Source organism: Dendrobates tinctorius, unplaced genomic scaffold (assembly GCF_039654945.1).
Source record: "Dendrobates tinctorius isolate UK_male_01 unplaced genomic scaffold, ASM3965494v1 ptg000023l, whole genome shotgun sequence".
Classification (NCBI taxonomy): Eukaryota; Metazoa; Chordata; class Amphibia; order Anura; family Dendrobatidae; genus Dendrobates; species Dendrobates tinctorius.
Window position 1 is genome coordinate 7,652,844 of NW_027361691.1, and position 18,802 is coordinate 7,671,645.

The following is an 18,802-nucleotide window of genomic DNA, read 5'->3' on the forward strand; positions in this document are numbered from 1 at the left end:
AGAACCCTTTAAGTAATGTAATGATGACGGCTATGGTTTCAGGAATCTCCTAATCACCAAGTCAGCATTTAATAAACAGGTTTGTGACTTGAAAAATTCAAAGATGTGTCCTGAATTAAAGAGGGGGGCTTTCAGGTTAAACAAAGAACCAAAAAAAAAAAAAAATAAACCTAATTCAGTAGCACAAAAGGCATCGTCCCCATGATCAGCCACCACATTCATTTCTTCAAGCCCATGCTATAATAGCCAATGTTTCTCAGGTCATTGGGCAATGACCTGCTCTTTATCAAGACCAACTACTTCCTGGAGAAAGTGGAGCCGTCTCAGTCTATCCGATTATGTAAAAAACAAAAAAACACCCTGAACAAATGCAAATCCAGAAATTGCTGTATAAGGCAGATTGGAGATATTTACCTAGAAGATTAATTATCCCTTCGTTGTAGGCAGCGAACAGTCTGATGGCGTCTTTGAAGAGCAACATGAATGCAGCATTAATGACTCCATTCGTCAGCTCGTTGGCATTTACCTGGGGTTGGAGAGGGGAGGCGAAAAGCAAAAGATCAGAAAAGGCCTGGATCCTAATAGAGTAATATAATACTGCACAATTAGGCAGGGATAAATACAGAGTAACGAGCCCAGGGACTGGTTCTTAGATGCTGCACGATACTCACTGCACACACCAAAGGGATGGATTTCAACAAAAAAATAAAAATCATCTTTCATGTAGGTCATTAATATAACATCTGTGGGGATCTGACTCCCAGCACCCTCCTCACAGATTAGTAGATAGAAGGTACATGCGAAGTGGCACAGGTCTGTAGTAGGGAGCTTGCAGTACCATTCTTCGCCACAAAACCCTGCATGGCGCTGTCTCATTTCTGGAGTGTTGTGACACCTTCGATCTGACCTGATCGGGGATGGACCGCCACTGACTGGGTAATAAATCAATCCTAAAGATCAATAATCAATATTTAAGGGCTGGAAAGCCACCTTTGATAAAACTCTGCTAATGGCCCAATAAAGTGGAGATATGGAGCAACCTGTAAGACTCCACCTGCATGACCTGACCGGGAGCAGCGATCCCCACATAGGTCTGCGGTTTCTATTGGAGAACGGCCAGCACCCCACAGGTCCCAGTGCAGATATTACCAGTAGCCGGCCGTGTACACTGGCCACCAGGTCACTCAACTTACATTGAAATCGAGAAGGGCGTCCATTTGGTTCTGTATGATGGGCATGGTTTTTAGTAACTTCTCAGTGTTCATTGTCCTCATAACGCCATCAGCTCTGAAAACACAAGGATCGTTCACTATAAGGCAGCGGAGAAGAAGCTCCTTGCGTTTTGTAGTAGCTGATTATAACATTACATGTAGTCATCTACAGGCATTGGGAATACACCGAACACCCCAAATACAAGGCTGGAGGGGCCTAGGCATTACACACTCATATGGGCAGATACCCCCCTCCTGCATGGCTTAAACCCTACTCCTATATATCACCGATGCACATATACCCCCCAAACCGCTTATATCCCTATATACCCTCTGTGCACATATACCCCCTGCACCGCTTATACCCCACCCCTATATACATTCTGTGCACACATACTCCCTGTTCCGCTTATACCCTACTCCTATATACCCTCTGTGCACATATACCCCATGCACCGCTTATACCCCACCCCTATATACCCTATGGGCACATACTCCCTGCACCGCTTATACGCTACTCCTATAAACCCTATGGGCACACATACCCCCCTGCACCACTTGTACCCTAATCCTATATACCCTCTGTGCACATATACCCTTGCACCGCTTACACCCTACTCCTATATACCCTCTGTGCACATATACCCCATGCACCGCTTATACCCCACCCCTATGGGCACATACTGCCTGCACCGCTTATACCCTACTCTTATATACCCTCTGTGCACATATACCCTTGCACCGCTTATACCCTACTCCTATATACCCTCTGTGCACATATACCCTTGCACCGCTTATACCCTACCCCTATATACCCTCTGTGCACATATACCTCATGCACCGCTTATACCTCACCCCTATATACCCTATGGGCACATACTCCCTGCACCGCTTATACCCTACTCTTATATACCCTATGGGCACATATACCCCCTGCACCACCACTTGTACCCTACTCCTATATTCCCTCGAGGGCTATATACCCCCTGTACAGCTTAAAATTTCCCCTGCACCGCTTATACCCTGCTCCATATACCCTCTTTGCACATATACCCGCAAAGCACAGGTTACACCATGTACATAAACATCCCCTGTACGGCTTACCCTCGTTTTACTTTGGTGAAGTCAAAAGCGACCTGTCTGTAGGACACAGCCTTCTCATTCAGGTAACGGCTGTAACGCCGTATGAACGTGGACATGTCATAACCTGGACACAAGATGGGAACAGCATTCACCTACACAGAATACCTTCATGTGCACAAAAGAAACATATCACAGCAAGGAACGCAGCGTTCCCGGACAGCCCACTGTGCAGAGGTCTACTGCAGGCCCCCTTCACTTACATGGATAACCTGATGCACCCCTCACCAGTAATAACACCCCTTTTTGTTTTCTTTTTTAACATTAAAAAGTAGCACCAAATAAAAAAGATCCGTGTCATCTGAAGCCACACTGCAAATTTAAAAAAAAACAAAAAAAAAAAAAAAAAACTGGATATTCAGGGGAGAAGAGGGAATAAAAAAAAAAAAAAACAGCTAAAATGAGCACTTTAGACCCCCATGTTTTGACAACAAAAAAACAAACTAAAATAAATAGGGATTTTTGTGTACTCACCGTAAAATCCTTTTCTCTGAGCCAATCATTGGGGGACACAGACAGTGTGTGTTATGCTGCTGGCCACTAGGAGGGCACTAAGTAAACCAGAAAAAAAGTTAGCTCCTCCCCTGCAGTATACACCCTCTCGCTGGCTGAGATTTCTCCAGTTCGGTGAAAAAAGCAGTAGGAGCATAAACAGTCAATAATAACCATAGCCAAGTCAGAGCCTAAGAATGCTACAGTGAGCCAACAGACTAAACAGGGTGGGTGCTGTGTCCCCCAATGATTGGCTCGGAGAAAAGGATTTTACGGTGAGTACACAAAAATCCCTATTTCTCCTACGTCTCATTGGGGGACACAGACAGTGGGACGTCCTAAAGCAGTCCCTGGGTGGGGAGCATACATCTGCTAATATCCCATGTACCACTGAGTCAACAGTGAGGTACTGCTAAATGCAGGCTGCATCCGCAGAGGCCGGAGAATGAATTAGGCAATGTTTGTTAAGGTATGCAGGCTGGATCAAGTCGCAGCCTTGCGGACAGGCCTGAAAATGAAATTGGTAATATTTTGTAAAAAGTATGCAGACTAGTCAAAGTCGCAGCCTTGCAAACCCGTTTTGCAGTGCCGAGGCCTGGGGCCGAATGGCAGAAGAGGCGCACACTGACCAGGTAGAGTGCGCCTTAATCCCCAGATGGACTGGCGCGTTCCTGATACAGTAGAACTACTGAATCGCCAGGGGAATCCTCCTAGCTAGCGTTGCTTTGACACGGCTAGACCCTTCCTATGCCCCTCTGGAAGCATGAACAGGGCATCTGATTTGTGGAAGGGAGCCGTCCGCGAGATGTACCGTCTCAGTGCCCTAACCACATCCAGGGAGTTGAGGGCCTTCTCAATGCGATGGACTGGCGCCGGACAAAAGGAAAGGCAAAACAATTTCCTCGCTGAGATGGAAAGAGGAGACGAAATTGGGCAGGAAAGACGGGGACGTCCTGAGAACTACCTTTTCCTGATGAAAAATTCAGGAATAGAGAACGGCAGAACAGAGCAGCCAATTCCAAAACGCATCTGACGTAATTGCCACTAGAAAAACCACCTTCCAAGAGAGGACGGATAGTGACACGTCCTGCGGCGGTTCGAAAAGGAGCCTCCTGTAAGGCCCCGAGAACCAGGTTAAGGTCCCAAGATTCCAATGGCCTTCTATAAGGAGGCGCCACATGGAAAACTCTCTGAATGAACATCTTGACCTGAAGATAGGTGGCAATTTTGCATCGGAAAAGCACTGACAAGGGCGAAATTTGACCCTTGAGCGAGCTAAGCATGAGGCCTGATTTTAAACCAGATTGAAGGAATTCCAATATGGCCGGAATGGAAAAAACACCAGAGTTGATTGACCATGATCCTTGCACCACAAAAAGAAGGTTGTCCAGGTGCGGTGATAGATGCACATGGACACAGGCTTCTTAGCACTAATCATAGCGGAAATAACGTCGTGAGAGAACCCAGCCTGTGCTAAAATCCAGGATTCAACGGCCACGCCGTCAAAGACAGGGCCCCATAAGTTCTGGTGGTAAATCGGGCTCTGCGAGTGTAGATCCATGCAATCTGGAAGTTGCCAGGGGACGTCGGCAACTACTTGTATTAGTTCTGCATACCATGCTCGGCCAATCTGGCGCGACAAGAATCACTGGTACTCCCTCTGCTCTGATCTTCTTAATGACCCTCGGAAGCAAGGAAAAAGGAGGGAAGATGTACGGGAGCCGGAACCGAACTAGGGCGTCCACTCCAATGGCGCACTGATCACGCGATCGGGAAATGAACAGAGGAACCTTGTTGTTTAGTCTTGAGGCCATGAGATCCACATCCGGAGTACCCCAATGATGACTAATCTGTTGAAAGACTTACGGACGAAGAAACCACTTCCCCGAAGCAATGCCTTGGCGACTGAGAAAATCTGCCGGCCAATTTTCTACACTCGGCCCAATGGAGGATGTGACTCGCTTTGTGCACGGCCATTCTGCTCCGGGTACCTCCCTGGCGGTTGATATACGCTACAGCCATGGCGTTGTCGGATTGGAACTTGATGAGACCTGCGAGGAGATTGTGGAAACTCCATAGAGCTAATCTGAGTGCTAGCATCTCCAAAATGTTGATGGGACCAATGACCATGTTCCGTGTGGCGACGAAAGACGGCTCCCCAGCCGAGGAGACTTGTGTCGGTGGTTACTACCAACCATCTTACTGGGAGAAAATATCTCCCTTGATTCAGGGAGGACCTCAGTGTCCACCACCTGAGGGATTGCCTGACCCGCAGGGACAGAGGGATCCAACGGTCCAGGTAGAACGGGTACTTGTCCTAAGCTAACAGCAACGTGTGTTGTAAGGGACAGAGGTAGAACTGTGCAAATGGAACTGCTTCCATCGCTGACACCAACTTTACTAGAACTCTCATACCGAAACGAATAGAGTGAGAAAAGAGTCGCGCTGCCTGTTGTAAGGCTTGGGTCTGTCGTGGAGGGAGAATGACCAACCCGCGTGAAGTGTCCAAGATCATCCCTAAAACAGAAATCTGCTGAGCCGGTTTTGGGAAAGGCTTTTCAAAGTTTATCTTCCACCCCAGGCGAGAAAGTGTATGTACTGTTATCCATGGATTCCTCGCAGGCTGGAAGGGACGGACCCTTGATGAGCAGGTCATCTGGATACGGTAACACCACCACTCCCCGAGAGTGGAAAACGGCCATGACAGCCGCCATGACCTTGGTAAAGACCCTGGGGGCGGTGGCGAGTCCTAAGGGCAAGACCACGAACTGGCCGTGTTCCTTGTGAATTGCAAAACGCAGAAACTGCTGGAGGGACGGGCAGATCGGAATGTGAAGGTAAGCGTCCTTGATGTCGATGGATGCTAGGAACTTTCCTTTTTCCATGGAAGTGACAACTGATCGGAGAAATTCCATTCGGAATCGCTGTACCCTGACAAACTGATTTAACAGTTTGAGATCCAGAATGGGTGACATCGTCCCGTCCTTTTTTGGAAACACAAAAAGGGTTGAATATAATCCTCTGAACCTTTCGTGATGAGGGACCGGAATGATGACTCCGACCCTTAACAGCCCGAAGGAAGGCTCGTCTTTTTCTTGGGAGGAGAAGAAAGGAAAAAACCGAGTTGGAGGGGAGGGGGGGGGGGGGGGGGAGGAGGATTTGAGAGAAAATTCTATCTTGTATCCGGAGGACACCAGCTCCCTGACCCACTTGTTGTCATTGGGTAGATCTATGAGATCTGGCTGCCCTAGATCGGGAAGCCCTAGGCCTGGGTTTCCAAGAACAGTTAGGAGTTAGGTCTGTATGAGATCTGGGAGCCTCTGTCTCCGCGCGGAGACCGACATGATCCGAAAGAGAAGGTAGAGGATGACCAACCGGAATTGTTGCGAGAAGATAGAAAATGCGTCGGCTGTTGGTTGCGAAACGGCCGAACAGCCCTTTGTTGAGGAAGGAATTTACTTTTTCCGCTCCGGTAGTATCAGAAATGAGCTGGTCCAGTCTCTCTCCAAAAAGACGACCCGCTTAAAAAGGGGGGAGAAGTCAACAATCTTTTAGATGTGGCATGCGCCCACCAGCCGCAGAGCCCTGGGGCTCTTCTAATGGAGATCGCATGAGCGGCAGCTTGAGCCGTGCAATTGGCGGCATCAAAAGAAGCGACTACTACAAAGTCCGCTGAGTGAAGCATCTGGCGGGTGACAGTGGTTGTCTCCGGAGGAAGATTGGTGCCCAGGAAGGAAGTAATCAGGACTTCTGTCCAAGCGGCCATGCCTTAGTGACCTAAACTGCCACGAAGGATGGAAAAAAAGCCGCTCCTGAAGCTTCCAAAAAATTGAAAGGGCAGGGTAGCCCAATTTGATGATTGGAGGGGCTTCTGACTGAGGAACCCTCAGAAACAGATAGGAGCGTTGTAGAAGCAAAACGCGGTACAGGAGGGTCCACCGGAGGGACCTGTAATAGACCGTTCATTAGGTCTGGATCAAAAGGGTATTTTAGCCAGAGTAAACTTTTGCCCAGTGAACCACTTATGTGGCCGATCCCTAGCTTACTGGACGGCTGGTAAACCAGCGCACACGCTTGTTCCTTAAATGACATAGGGAGTGCTGGAGCGGGAATATTTTCCTCATCTAACTTCAGAATCCTGTTGACTGATTCTATAAGAGAATCAAGCGACTCTTGATGAGATGGGGAGAATCTGAGGGGCTGACTCGACAGATATGAATTCAGAGTCATGCTTGTTGTGAACTTCAGGAGAGGGCGAGCGAGAGACAGGAGTCGCTGATGCTGAGGCGCGAACACGACTGGGGGACGCGCCACGCGTCTGCTTTTCCAGAGACAGTCATCCCGGAGGGAGAATATAGCCTGGGTCAGAGACTCCACCGACCGTGACAGGGGCGCAGCCCACTCAGGGGTACCAGACGCAGGAGGCCAGTCAGCAGTGGCTGCGAGGGGCGTTGGAGCGCAAATCGGGGCGCAGTTCAGGTTGCGGTCCGTGCATAACGGATTAGTTTGTGCACTGGGTAAGGCCAAGTTGCAAGTGGTACACACAGTAGAAAAAACTCAGTGTGCTTCTTAGCAGCCCGTTTAGCCTCCTTAAAGAGTGAGGCATAGCGCTCCAGAAAGGGTTAACGGCAGAATCTGACTGCAGCTGCAGGGAATGTGCCAGGAAAGGGTTAAGCTTTAATCTGAGGGCAGATGCAGCTTACCCACGGTCCTGTGTTGTGTCCCCCGGGAGGAAGAAACGGTGGCCCTGTGGCGTCATCCGGTATTCGGCTGCTCCTGAAAGGGTTAACTGCAGCAGAGGTAACAGACATGGCCCCCGAGATTAGAATTGTGCGTCTCGTTGAGTATGAGAGGCGCCAAGAGGAGGGGGCGGTGACGTTAGCGCGGGCGGCGCTATTCAAATTGCGCCTAGCAGGCCGGAAAAGGCGCGGACTAAATTTTTGGCCTACCCGTGGTAGGTGCCGGGGAGGGGGCGGCGCTATTCAAATTGCGGCCTAGCAGGCCGGAAAAGCCGGGGACTACATTTTTGGCCTACCCGCGGTAGGTGCCAGGAGCGGGGAGGGGGCGGCGATATTTAAATTGCGGCCTAGCAGGCCGAAAAAAGCCAAGGGGCTACATTTCTGGCCTCCCCGCGGTAAGCGCCGGGTGGGGGGGGGGGGGCCGCGACCAGGCGCCAGTGTACCGCCGCTGACGCCAAGTCAGCGCTTCTCCCAGGGAAAAAGGACCCGACCCCATACCTCCACTCCGGTGCTCAGTCAGGTCGTCGCTGTCCGGGGTCTTTCTCATCCTCCAGGCGATGTAGCAGAGCTGGAGGAGGTTTTACAGGGGGGCATTGCTCAAATCGATCCTCCCTCTAGGCAGGGAGACGGACAGCTCTGGGGCTGATTCAGGGCATCCGAAGAAGCGCTGTTCAGGTCTTTCTCCATGCACTCCTGTTGCGCTTGGCCTCGTATCCATGGAACCATTGTCAGAGGAATACAGCCCCATTCGTCGCAGGAAAGTGTACGTGAAGGGTTACTCCACGTGCTTGCCTGTTGATGGTTCGGGGGAGAGCGGGCTGTAGAAAGGAACCGTCGCCCACTTCACTCCGTTAATTAAAAAATAAAAATTTACAGAAAATTCAAAAATAAAATAACGGTGGGGTCTGAAACCAGACCCAAGTGCCTCCTACAGACACTAAGCAAAGAACTGGAGAAATCTCAGCCAGTGAGAGGGTGTATACTGCAGGGGAGGAGCTAACTTTTTTTCTGGTTTACTGCCAGCAGCATAACACCACTGTCTGTGTCCCCCAATGAGGCGTAGGAGGAAACCTTTTTAGGAGCACAGATGAAGGGCACACAGACATCAGAACTTACCTTGGAGTCCACTTTTGTCCAAAAAATTGCTTAGATTGAACAGTGTATTGCGTGATGCCAGATACTGGATGAAGCGCTACAGGAGGAAAAAGGGAAACACAAGATGAGGGCAAAATAGAACGAGAGACAAAAAACAAGGGACAAATTGTATCAGACTCTGCGATGAACATATAGACATTGAGCGCAGGCGGACCACCCTGCACCAAGACCTCCTGCCTGTAAATGAAACCATTCTAGTAACAGACGAATACCAAGGAATTGCTATAAAAGGCACAAACCTAGAATTGTGAAAATAAGGACCTTTTAATAATGAAAAAAAAAAAAAAAAAAAAAAAGGATCCCAACTTCACCTAATACCAACAGGTTAGAAAAGTGCCCTTGCAATGAGCTAACCACTGGACGACTGACGACATTCTAGCTGCAAGCATTTAATCTTCCTGCAGTGCCTCTGCAGGAAACATGTAGTATTACATGGTCTCCATTAATAAATAAACGCAGAACAGGTCCTGCAGGATGAGACTTTCTGAAGTCACTCTCCTCTTTAGATAATGAGAGGTTTGACCTTCCAGGCGTCCTCTCACAACAGGTTACTTAACCCCTTCCTGACACTGCCAAGTCCCAATTATTCATTTTTGTTCCCTACCCTTCTTCCCAGAGCCATAACTTTTTTTTTTTCTCTCCATCTATAAGGGCTTGATTTTTGTACTTCTGAATGATACAGTTCACTTTACAACATAGTGCAATGGAAAATGGGTAAAAAAAATTCCAAGTGCTGTGAATGTACAATACAAAATATTGTGGTACCTTGCTAGCCAGAAAAAGCAATGTAAATACTTATGTCCCAAAAAAAAAACCAAAAAACAAAAGTATTCAAGGAGTGAGATCAGACCGTAATGTTTTTTATTTTTCGTTAGATGGAGCTGTGTGACGGTTTATTTTTTTTTTGCAGGGTGAGGTGTCATTTTATTTCATATTCTGGTATAGATCTGATATTTTGATCGCTTGCTAGAACATTTACTTTCTGTGGTATTGCAGTGACAAAAAGCAAAAAATAAAAAAACTCCTAAGTTTATTTATATCTTTTTATAGCGTTTAGGAATCGGGTTTATTTTTATATTTTGACAGATCGGGCTTTTCTAATTGACGGGATACCACATGTGTATTTTTTAATTATTTTTAATTAGGGTGGAGAAGGGGGCGATTTTGAACATGCATTTAATACTTTTTTTATTCACTATACTTATTAGTTCCCTTATGGGTCTTGAAGGTGCGACCGTCTGACAGTAATACCACACAATTGCTGCCTATAGTAACAATCAGTCACCTTTCAAGTCTGGACAATAGCAGGGCTTTAAGGGAGCTTTTCAATGCTAAGCATGGAGATCTTCAACAGACCCCCTGCTGTCAAATTAACCAATTGGTGTCCTGTGATCACCTAGAACATAGAATGATGCGCCCCATGGCGGCGCTAAAGTGGCTATCAAAGGCCACCTGCATCAGTATTATATTAAAAAAAATAAATAAAGCCACAACTAAAAATCAGAAAATGAGGTAGAAATAGTAATGACATGAATCAGGACTCCGGCCCTCTAATGAGCAGAGCGATGGCTGGAGAGGTGTTCTGAGTATGTGAATGTCATGACATTTCCCAGCAATCAGTGCAGGACGAGTACAAGCACTGGTAACGGGGTTATTTATTGTGTACACAGCAGCAGTAAGGAGCGGGCCTGACATGAAATACCGGCACCTCGGCCGGAGCAGGTTCTGTCACATTGACGTCTTGTGCTCCGCTTGCCGATAGAACAAGTGAACACACAAGGCTGAAGGGCGAGATGGGGGGGGGGGGGGGGAAACTGCTGTGAGCCATCGCCCCGAGATGGGGGAGGAACTGCCGAGAGCCATCACCCCACATACCCTAGAGGACTAGTGGCTGCCAAAATATGTCCAACAAGATGCACAATCTGTACCGAATACAGGTTTACCTCGACACTGAAAGAGGCGAGAGCAGGGGGGGTGCCAGCAAACAGTATAGAACTTATATTGAAAGTGGGGGGGACTCCCGACCCCTTCTTCTAGGGTCTGCATCCAGATGGAAGACAACCACCAACTCTATATAACACCACAATAGCTGTAGCTTTGGAATTGGTTGCCCCTCTCACACATACCAAAGCTCGCAAAATCAACAGACAGCCCTGGCACACCAGCCTGGCCAAAGAACTGAGACGGGCTTCCAGGGCTGCGGAGATGGAAAAGATCCCACTCCAACGAGGACTTCACCGCATTCAAACAGACCCTCGCTACTTTCAAGGCCATACTCACCACAGCTAAACAAACCTACTTCTCATCTCTCATATCCTCCCTGTCTCACAACCCTAAACAGCTATTCAACACCTTCAATTCTCTCCTCCGTCCCCCAGCACCTCCTCCCTCTCCACTCATCTCAGCTGAAGACTTTGCCTCATTTTTCAAGCAGAAGATTGATAACATCAGAGACAGTTTTGGTCGACAACACCCAGAGCCCTTCCTCCAAAGCCAATTTCTCCACCATTACAGAAGATTGACTCTCCACATCACATCTCACCACCTATGCACTTGACCCAATCCCATCCCACTTCAATCCAAACCTCACCACAGTCTTCATCCCAACATTAACCCATCTCTTCAACCAGTGTTTTTTTTCCTATCAAGCTTTAAATATGCCTCAATCACACCGATCCTCAAAAAGCCCTCTCTTGACTCATCCTCTGTATCTAGTTATCACCCCATATTACTTCTCCCCTATGCCTCAAAACTACTGGAACAACATGTCCATCTTCAACTGTCCTCCCACCTCTCTTCTTGCTCCCTCCTTGACCACTTACAATCTGGCTTCCGGCCACACCACTGAAACTGCCCTAACTAAAGTCACCAATGACCTATTAACCGCCAAGGCCAAGCGACACTACTCTGTCCTCCTCCTCCTGGACCTGTCCTCTGCCTTTGATACAGTGGACCATTCCCTATTACTACCCTCTCATCTCTTGGCATCACAGACTTATCCCTATGTTGGATCCTGTCATCCCTAACAGACCGGACATTCAGCGTCTCCCACTCGCCCACCACCTCCCTCACCGCACCGCCTATCTGTCGGAGTCCCGCAAGGTACAGTCCTAGTCCCCCTGCTCTTCTCCATTTACACCTTTGACCTGGGACAGCTCATAGAATCTCACGGCTTTCAGTATCACCTCTATGCTGACGACACCCAGATCTACCTCTCTGGACCAGATATCACCTCCCTACTAACCAGAATCCCCACAAATGTCTGTCCGGTATTTCATCCTTCACCGCTAGATTTCTAAAACTTAATACGGACAAAACAGAATTAATCATTTTTGCCCCATCTCACTCGACTCTCCCCACAGACCTATCCATTAAAGTCAATGGCTGCTCACTCTCCCCAGTCCCACAAGTTCGCTGCCTCGGGGTAATTTTTGATACTCAAGCTCTCTTTCAAACCACATATCCAAGCCCTTTCCACTTTCTGCCGACTTACACTCAAAAATATTTCCCAGATCCATACATTCCACAACCAAGAATCTGCAAAAACTCTAGTGCGTGCCCTCATCATCTCCTGCCTTGACTACTGCATCCTCCTGCGGCCTCCCCTCTAACCCTCTCGCACCCCTCCAATCTTATCTAAACTTTGCTGCCTGACTAATCCAACTGTCCCCCCGCTATTCCCCAGCCTCTCCTCTGTCAATCCCTGCACTGGCTCCCCATTACCCAAAGATTCCAGTTCAAAACCCTAACCATGACATACAAAGCCATCCACAACCTGTGTCCTCCATACATCTGTGACATGGTCTCCTGGTACTTACCTACACACAACCTTCGATCCTCTCAAGATCTCCTTCTCTACTCCCCTCTTCCTACAATCGCATACAAGATTTCTCCTGCGCATCACCCCTACTCTGGAACTCTCTACCACAACAAACTCTCGCCTAACATGGAAACCTTCAAAAAGAACCTGAAATCCTACCTCGTCCGACAAGCCTACAACCTGCAGTAACCACCAATCCACAAAACCGCAGCACGACCAGCTCTGCCCTCACCTACTGTATCCTCCCTCACCCATCCCTTGTAGATTGTGAGCCCTCGCGGGCAGGGTAGTCTCCTCCTGTACCAGTCGTGACTTGTACTGTTTACGAACACTGTACTTGTTTTTATTATGTATACCCCTCCTCACATGTCAAGCGCCATGGAATAAATGGGGCTATAATAATAACCGCCACCATCTCTAACGCCACCTATAGGTAGCCGGCCTATAATTCAATGTCCGATCCATTATCTAAAGTGCTTAGCTGCAAACATTTGTTCCAGGGAGCATTGCCTGTAAGGGTATGTGCACACGTGGAGTAAAATTTCTGCACCATTACTGCATCTCTTGGCAGGAAAAACACAGCTGCAAAAAAAGCATGTTTATTGGTGGTTTTTTTGCCCTGTACCTTTGGTTGATTTGAGTGAAGTGAATGGTGAAAAACGCCAGCAAACACACATGGAATTGACACGCTACAGATTTTCTGCACCAAATCTGCAAGTCAAAGATACTCAACATGTGAACGACACTTCGCGTTTCTCATTCACTTTGCTGGCATCAGGTTTTGCCACAAATTTGCACTGCAAAAAAAAAAAAAAAAAAAAAAACCCGCACAAAATCAGCAACGTGTGTATACCAAACCATATTTTATCTCATTCTAAGATAAATAAAAAGGATAGAGGCAGCACCTGCTAAAAGACACGGGGAGAAAACATTTACCTGCAAGCCAACTGCACATTTAAGCTGGCGTTTTTTTTTTGTTTTTTTTAATGCTTTCAATAGGCATCCTGAACCGCTATAAGGATCACAGCCAATAATGCGAGCGACCACAAACCAACAGCTCCATGCAGCACAATGGTTCCCTGGTTCTCCCTTTACCAGTAGAGCATACCTCACACTATTTTGGACACCCTACAGCTTTATTTTCCTTCCCTTTTAAAAGCATAAAACTGGTATGTACACAAGGAACAAAGCGAGCTGATCCCGGGCACAGCCGCTCCCATCACCCGCAGGACACATTCCTTGTTACATCGGGAGCTGTCATCTATTCTCTATGGTTTCTAAGAGACTATAGAGGAATATAAGGAGCCGAGCAATCACTGACAGCAGCGAGGAGTGTCTGCACAAAGCCACATGAAGGCGCGGACTGTCAGGTGACTAATGAGCGGAGTCCGGACCCCGAGCAGATGTGCCCCGATCACATTTCACTCCACACCTAGTGATGCCACAGACTAAGGAAGGGATGGGCAGACCACAAATGCTCCAGGGCAGCGCTGCACATAGTCATCGTACGAGTCTGTACAGAGGAAGCAGAGATCATACCCAGCAGATCCCCCCAGTATGGGGGATACATCAACATCATTCATATGGAGACACCTAGAAGGTCACGGACGCAGACCGGAGTATAATCCTCCATGGCTATCGCCCAAGCCAGGCACTGTCTACATTGTACATGAATGGGAAACAATAAAAAATACTCTAGCTACAAATCACTCAGAATAGGATAACATGTCCCGTCATACTACATGTACTGCTAAGGACAAGGTGAACATTCATCTCATCGCAAAGACTAAACATAGGATCCACCATTAACAGCCGATGTCACAGCTCACTTCATCCTCCTATATAACGGCTCATAATAAATGCCTCCATATACAGTGGACAGCACATGATCCACCATTCACAATAGCCAATTTCACAGCTCACCTCCTATATAATGACTCATAATAAACGCCTCCATATACAGTAGATAGCACATGTTCCACCATTCACAATAGCCGATGGCACAGCTCACCTCCTCCTGTACAACGAATGATAACACCTCTATATACAGTAGATAACAGGACACACCATTCACAATAGGGGATGTCACAGCACCGCTCCAACCTCCATAGTAACTCTGGCACATAACTCAGAGAATGCCCAGAAAACCTTCTGCAATGATAAAACAGACAAGATAGCTGTGCCTATATATAACAAAAAATAATGTAACGTAAAAGTGTGTTCTTCAATACAAAGCAATTGGGCTAGTCAACACAGAATAGACTAAAAACAATAATTATAATTTTGATATTCTGTTTACAAAGCCGGCCTCAACAAGTAGCGAGCGGAGCAGCAATAACACCACTTACATCTCCGATGACTGTAGACTAGTGAGCTACCAGCTGTCAATCAGCGGCTTACCGCAATATCCTCTCGTAAGGAAAGCTAATGGACAAAGCTACCAGTAAATGGTGAATGTTATATTTAGACCCTTCCCTGCACCCCTGCTGTCAGCAGACAGTAATGCTGGGAGTGCACAGATCGGGCTCATTCTCCGGACAGGTGCATCCTAGAATTCAGGACAAATCCTATAACTCATCTGTTCATCGTCTGTGTTTGCAAACCAATCAGATCAGGGGATTTCATTTCAATCCTTCCATAAAAGAGAGAGAGAGGTGATTTCTGACTGCTACATTGGACGACACGCGGAAGCCTGATGTGCAAAACTAACCGACAAAGCCCAAATATAGAGAAATTCATTAAAAAAAAAAAACCAAGTAATAAAATCCAAAGAGACAAGGGACAGATTCATCATTGCACTTCAAGCCAGTTTTTATGCATTGACACCTAATTCACCGAAAGATCAGCGAGTTTTTCAAGTTGTTTGTGGTTTTGTTTTCAGATTTTTATATCAACATGGCTTTTCCAGATGTTTTACATAGTCACAAAATGACTTAAAAAACACACACAAAAAAAAGGTCTATGGAAGGGGAGGGAGCAGCCGCGCCACACAGCTGCGCTGGCTTCCCAGCCGCGCCACACAGCTGCGCTGGCTTCCCAGCCGCGCCACACAGCTGCGCTGGCTAATGTGATGCATGCCACTTGCCCATAGCACGATAAAGAAATCAAATTGGCCATATGCAAAACGGTTTACACACAAGTAATTTTTTGTGTTTAGGGAACATTTTATTGTCCTAATTATGGAATTATGATCCACTTATCCATGGAAGGGAGCTACAGCCATCTGTGATACATCATATCCCAAAAACATTGGTTCATTTGCTGCCACTGTCAACCAAGTAATCTTTAGGATAAGCTGCTGTTGGACATAGGGTTTCCCATCGTTGACAACTGCAATAAATCAGATGATTATGATGATGATGATGGGGGGGGGGGGGGGGTACAGCCATCTTTGTTAGACCGGTTTACATTCCCTAATCAAACGCATGTTCGGTCCACATCCCGGAGATAGCGGATCCGCGGTGCACAATAACACAACTTCCTTTGTTTGCATTCACAAACTTCCCTCTTGTGTGCTTTTAATTTACTGACAACTGAGCCTGATAGATCAAAGTGACTTCTATAAACAGTGCGAGGATGGAGCAGAATTCTGGACCTCATATCACACGCGGAGTGAGTAGGAAACAGACGCCAGTAATTGAAGGCAGAGAATGCTGCCGAATAGGATGTAAACCATCAAATGCCATCAAGTGCTCAGAAAGCGATCTCTGTGTACCAGAAAGAGACCCGAAGAACACTTTCTGCTGAGAGATCAACTATCCTTCAGTCCTGTAAGCAGTTAAAGGGTTAACCCCAAACCCCTAATTTGCTCAAATAGTGGGTGATCACTACATATAAGTTAATGCATGGTGTCTTCAATTCATTTCTATTGCTGGGAAATGTAGTTTTAGCCGTGTAAGAATAGAATCGCCCATTCATGTGTGTGCACCCGAATGCACAAAAGGGGCACAAAGTGGATGTTAAGAAAAAAAAAAAAAAAAAAAAAATTTATTCAGGGATGACCATGCATACATTTAAGTGGCTGTCTCCTGACAAATGTTCCTCTTTAAATTAAGAAACTGCTGAATGGCACTTTAGAGGGATTGTCATGAGTTAGAAAAACATGGCACCTTTCTGTCAGAAGCAGCGTCACTGACAATGGGTTGTGCGCGGATTGCGGCTCAGCTCGATTCTCTTCAATGAGACCAGTTAGCAAAATCAGAAAGAAAAAAAAAAAAAAACAACACTGTCAGGAAGTGGCGCAGTTTCTGAAAGGAAAGAAGCCATGACTTTCTAAACAAAGACAACTTTATAAAGGCTTTTCCCAACATTGAAAGTGATCACTGACACCCTGGGACACTTACCGATCCTGAAAATTGGAGTCTGAAATGTCCCCATGCATGGCTCCCTCCATGCTCTATAGCAGCGTTCTCCAACCTAGTCAATGGGGGACATGCTGGGACCTGCAGTTTCACAACAGCTGGAGATCGTTTTTCTGTGGGGTTGTCGTAGATCTCCAGCAGTTTCATAGCGTGCGAATGGACCCTTGGCCTGCATGCTCCGCCAAAGACCCATCCTTGGGATATGACCACTGTCAATAGCAGAATACTTGCAATATTATGCCTAACCCTTTAACCTCAATGCATATATCTGACTGGATCACCTAATTAACATTCGCGGCAGATAAGGTATAACCCTTAACAACTAACTACTCACCTCGTTGCCGTATACCATAAGGTGATGAGTAGTAATTAGCGACTTGAAGACCACCACCCAGCTGCTGTTGGTTGTTCTTTCAAATAAAGTGTCCGCCAGCTGTGGGATGTTCACGTTCATCTCATTTGTGCACTGGATCAAATCTGAAAAGACACATATACATATTTCAATAGAAAGAATAAAAAAGGCAGCCAGTGGGCATAGCTCGATACATACATGCAGATAGATTAGAGAGATCTCTTTGGTCACATTTCTGTACATTTTTAATTGGACAACCTATTTAAGAAATTGGATTCGAATAAATGGTGTAGGAAGGTTAAAGTTAAGGGGTACAATTAGGAAATGTGAGGGAAAGGTAGGGCGGTGAAGGACTGTACAGAGGACAGGTGGGGTGGTAGAGATGACGAGATGTAGGGCGGTGCAAGACTGGATAGGACAGGTAAGGTGGTAGAGATGAGATGTGCGGTGGTGCAGCACTGGAATGGACTGGTAAGATGTAAGATGGTAGAGTTGAGCAGGAGATGCAGGGCGGTGCAGCACTGGAGAGGACAGGTAGGGTGGTAGAGTTGAGCAGATGTTGTGTGGTGCATCGCAGCAGAGAGGACAGGTAAGTGTGGTAAAACTGAGCAGGAGATGTAGGGAGGTGCAGCACTGTGGAGAGGACGGGTAAGTGTTGTAGAGTTGAGCAGGAGATGTAGGGTGGTGCAGCACTGTTGAGCATCTTGCAGGCACATATGATAAGTTTATGTTGTATTCTACAGCAGATGGGTTACTAGTGAAGTGGCTGTCAGCAATATGAGCCTAGCTGCTGAATTCAACATAGAATATGCCATCACTTTATAATTGGTAAGCATCCGATCCCCTAGGTACCCTTTGGTCCTGAGAATTATCATTTTAAAACCCATACATTTGATTCTAAGTTTTCCTTACCGCACCAATCCTGGTCATTTGCCTCTGCAAAAAGGACACATCATCCTTCAAACATGCCTCAATCACACCCATCCTCAAAAAGCCCTCCCTTGACCCATCCTCTGTGTCTAACTACTGCCCAATATCTCTTCTCCCTTATGCCTCAAAACTACTCGAACAGCATGTATATCTTGAACTGTCCTCCAACCTCTCCTCCTGTTCCCTCTTTGACCGGTTACAATCTGGCTTCCGACCACATCACTCAACTGAAACTGCCCTAACTAAAGTCACTAACGACCTACTAACCGCCAAGAGCAAGCGACACTACTCTGTCCTCCTTCTCCTGGACCTGTCTTCTCCCTTCGACACCGTGGACCATTCCCTCCTGCAGATTCTCTCATCCCGTGGCATCACAGACTTGGCCCTATCCTGGATCTCATCATGACTAACAGACCGAACATTTAGTGTCTCCCCCTCACACACCACGCCCCATCTGTCGGTGTTCCTCAAGGCTCAGTCCTCGGACCCCTACTCTTCTCCATCTACACCTTCGGCCTGGGACAGCTCATAGAATCCCACAGCTTGCAGTACCACCTCTACACAGATGACAAGCAGATCTACCTATCTGTACCTGACCTCAC

General features: G+C 47.1%; 1 protein-coding gene across 12 annotated transcripts in view; it reads right to left on the reverse strand.

The window, feature by feature from the left end:
- The window catches only part of PICALM (phosphatidylinositol binding clathrin assembly protein), a 99,956-nt gene that overhangs the window by 57,122 nt on the left and 24,032 nt on the right, over positions 1-18,802 (reverse strand). For all 12 annotated transcript variants that reach the window (XM_073569225.1, XM_073569233.1, XM_073569231.1 and 9 more), the window contains exons 2-6: positions 17,253-17,395; positions 8,699-8,774; positions 2,316-2,418; positions 1,194-1,287; positions 415-526 (exon numbers count right to left, since the gene is read on the reverse strand). In XM_073569225.1, the coding sequence (XP_073425326.1) occupies positions 415-526; positions 1,194-1,287; positions 2,316-2,418; positions 8,699-8,774; positions 17,253-17,395 (528 nt within the window). The remainder of the gene's footprint in view (positions 1-414; positions 527-1,193; positions 1,288-2,315; positions 2,419-8,698; positions 8,775-17,252; positions 17,396-18,802) is intronic.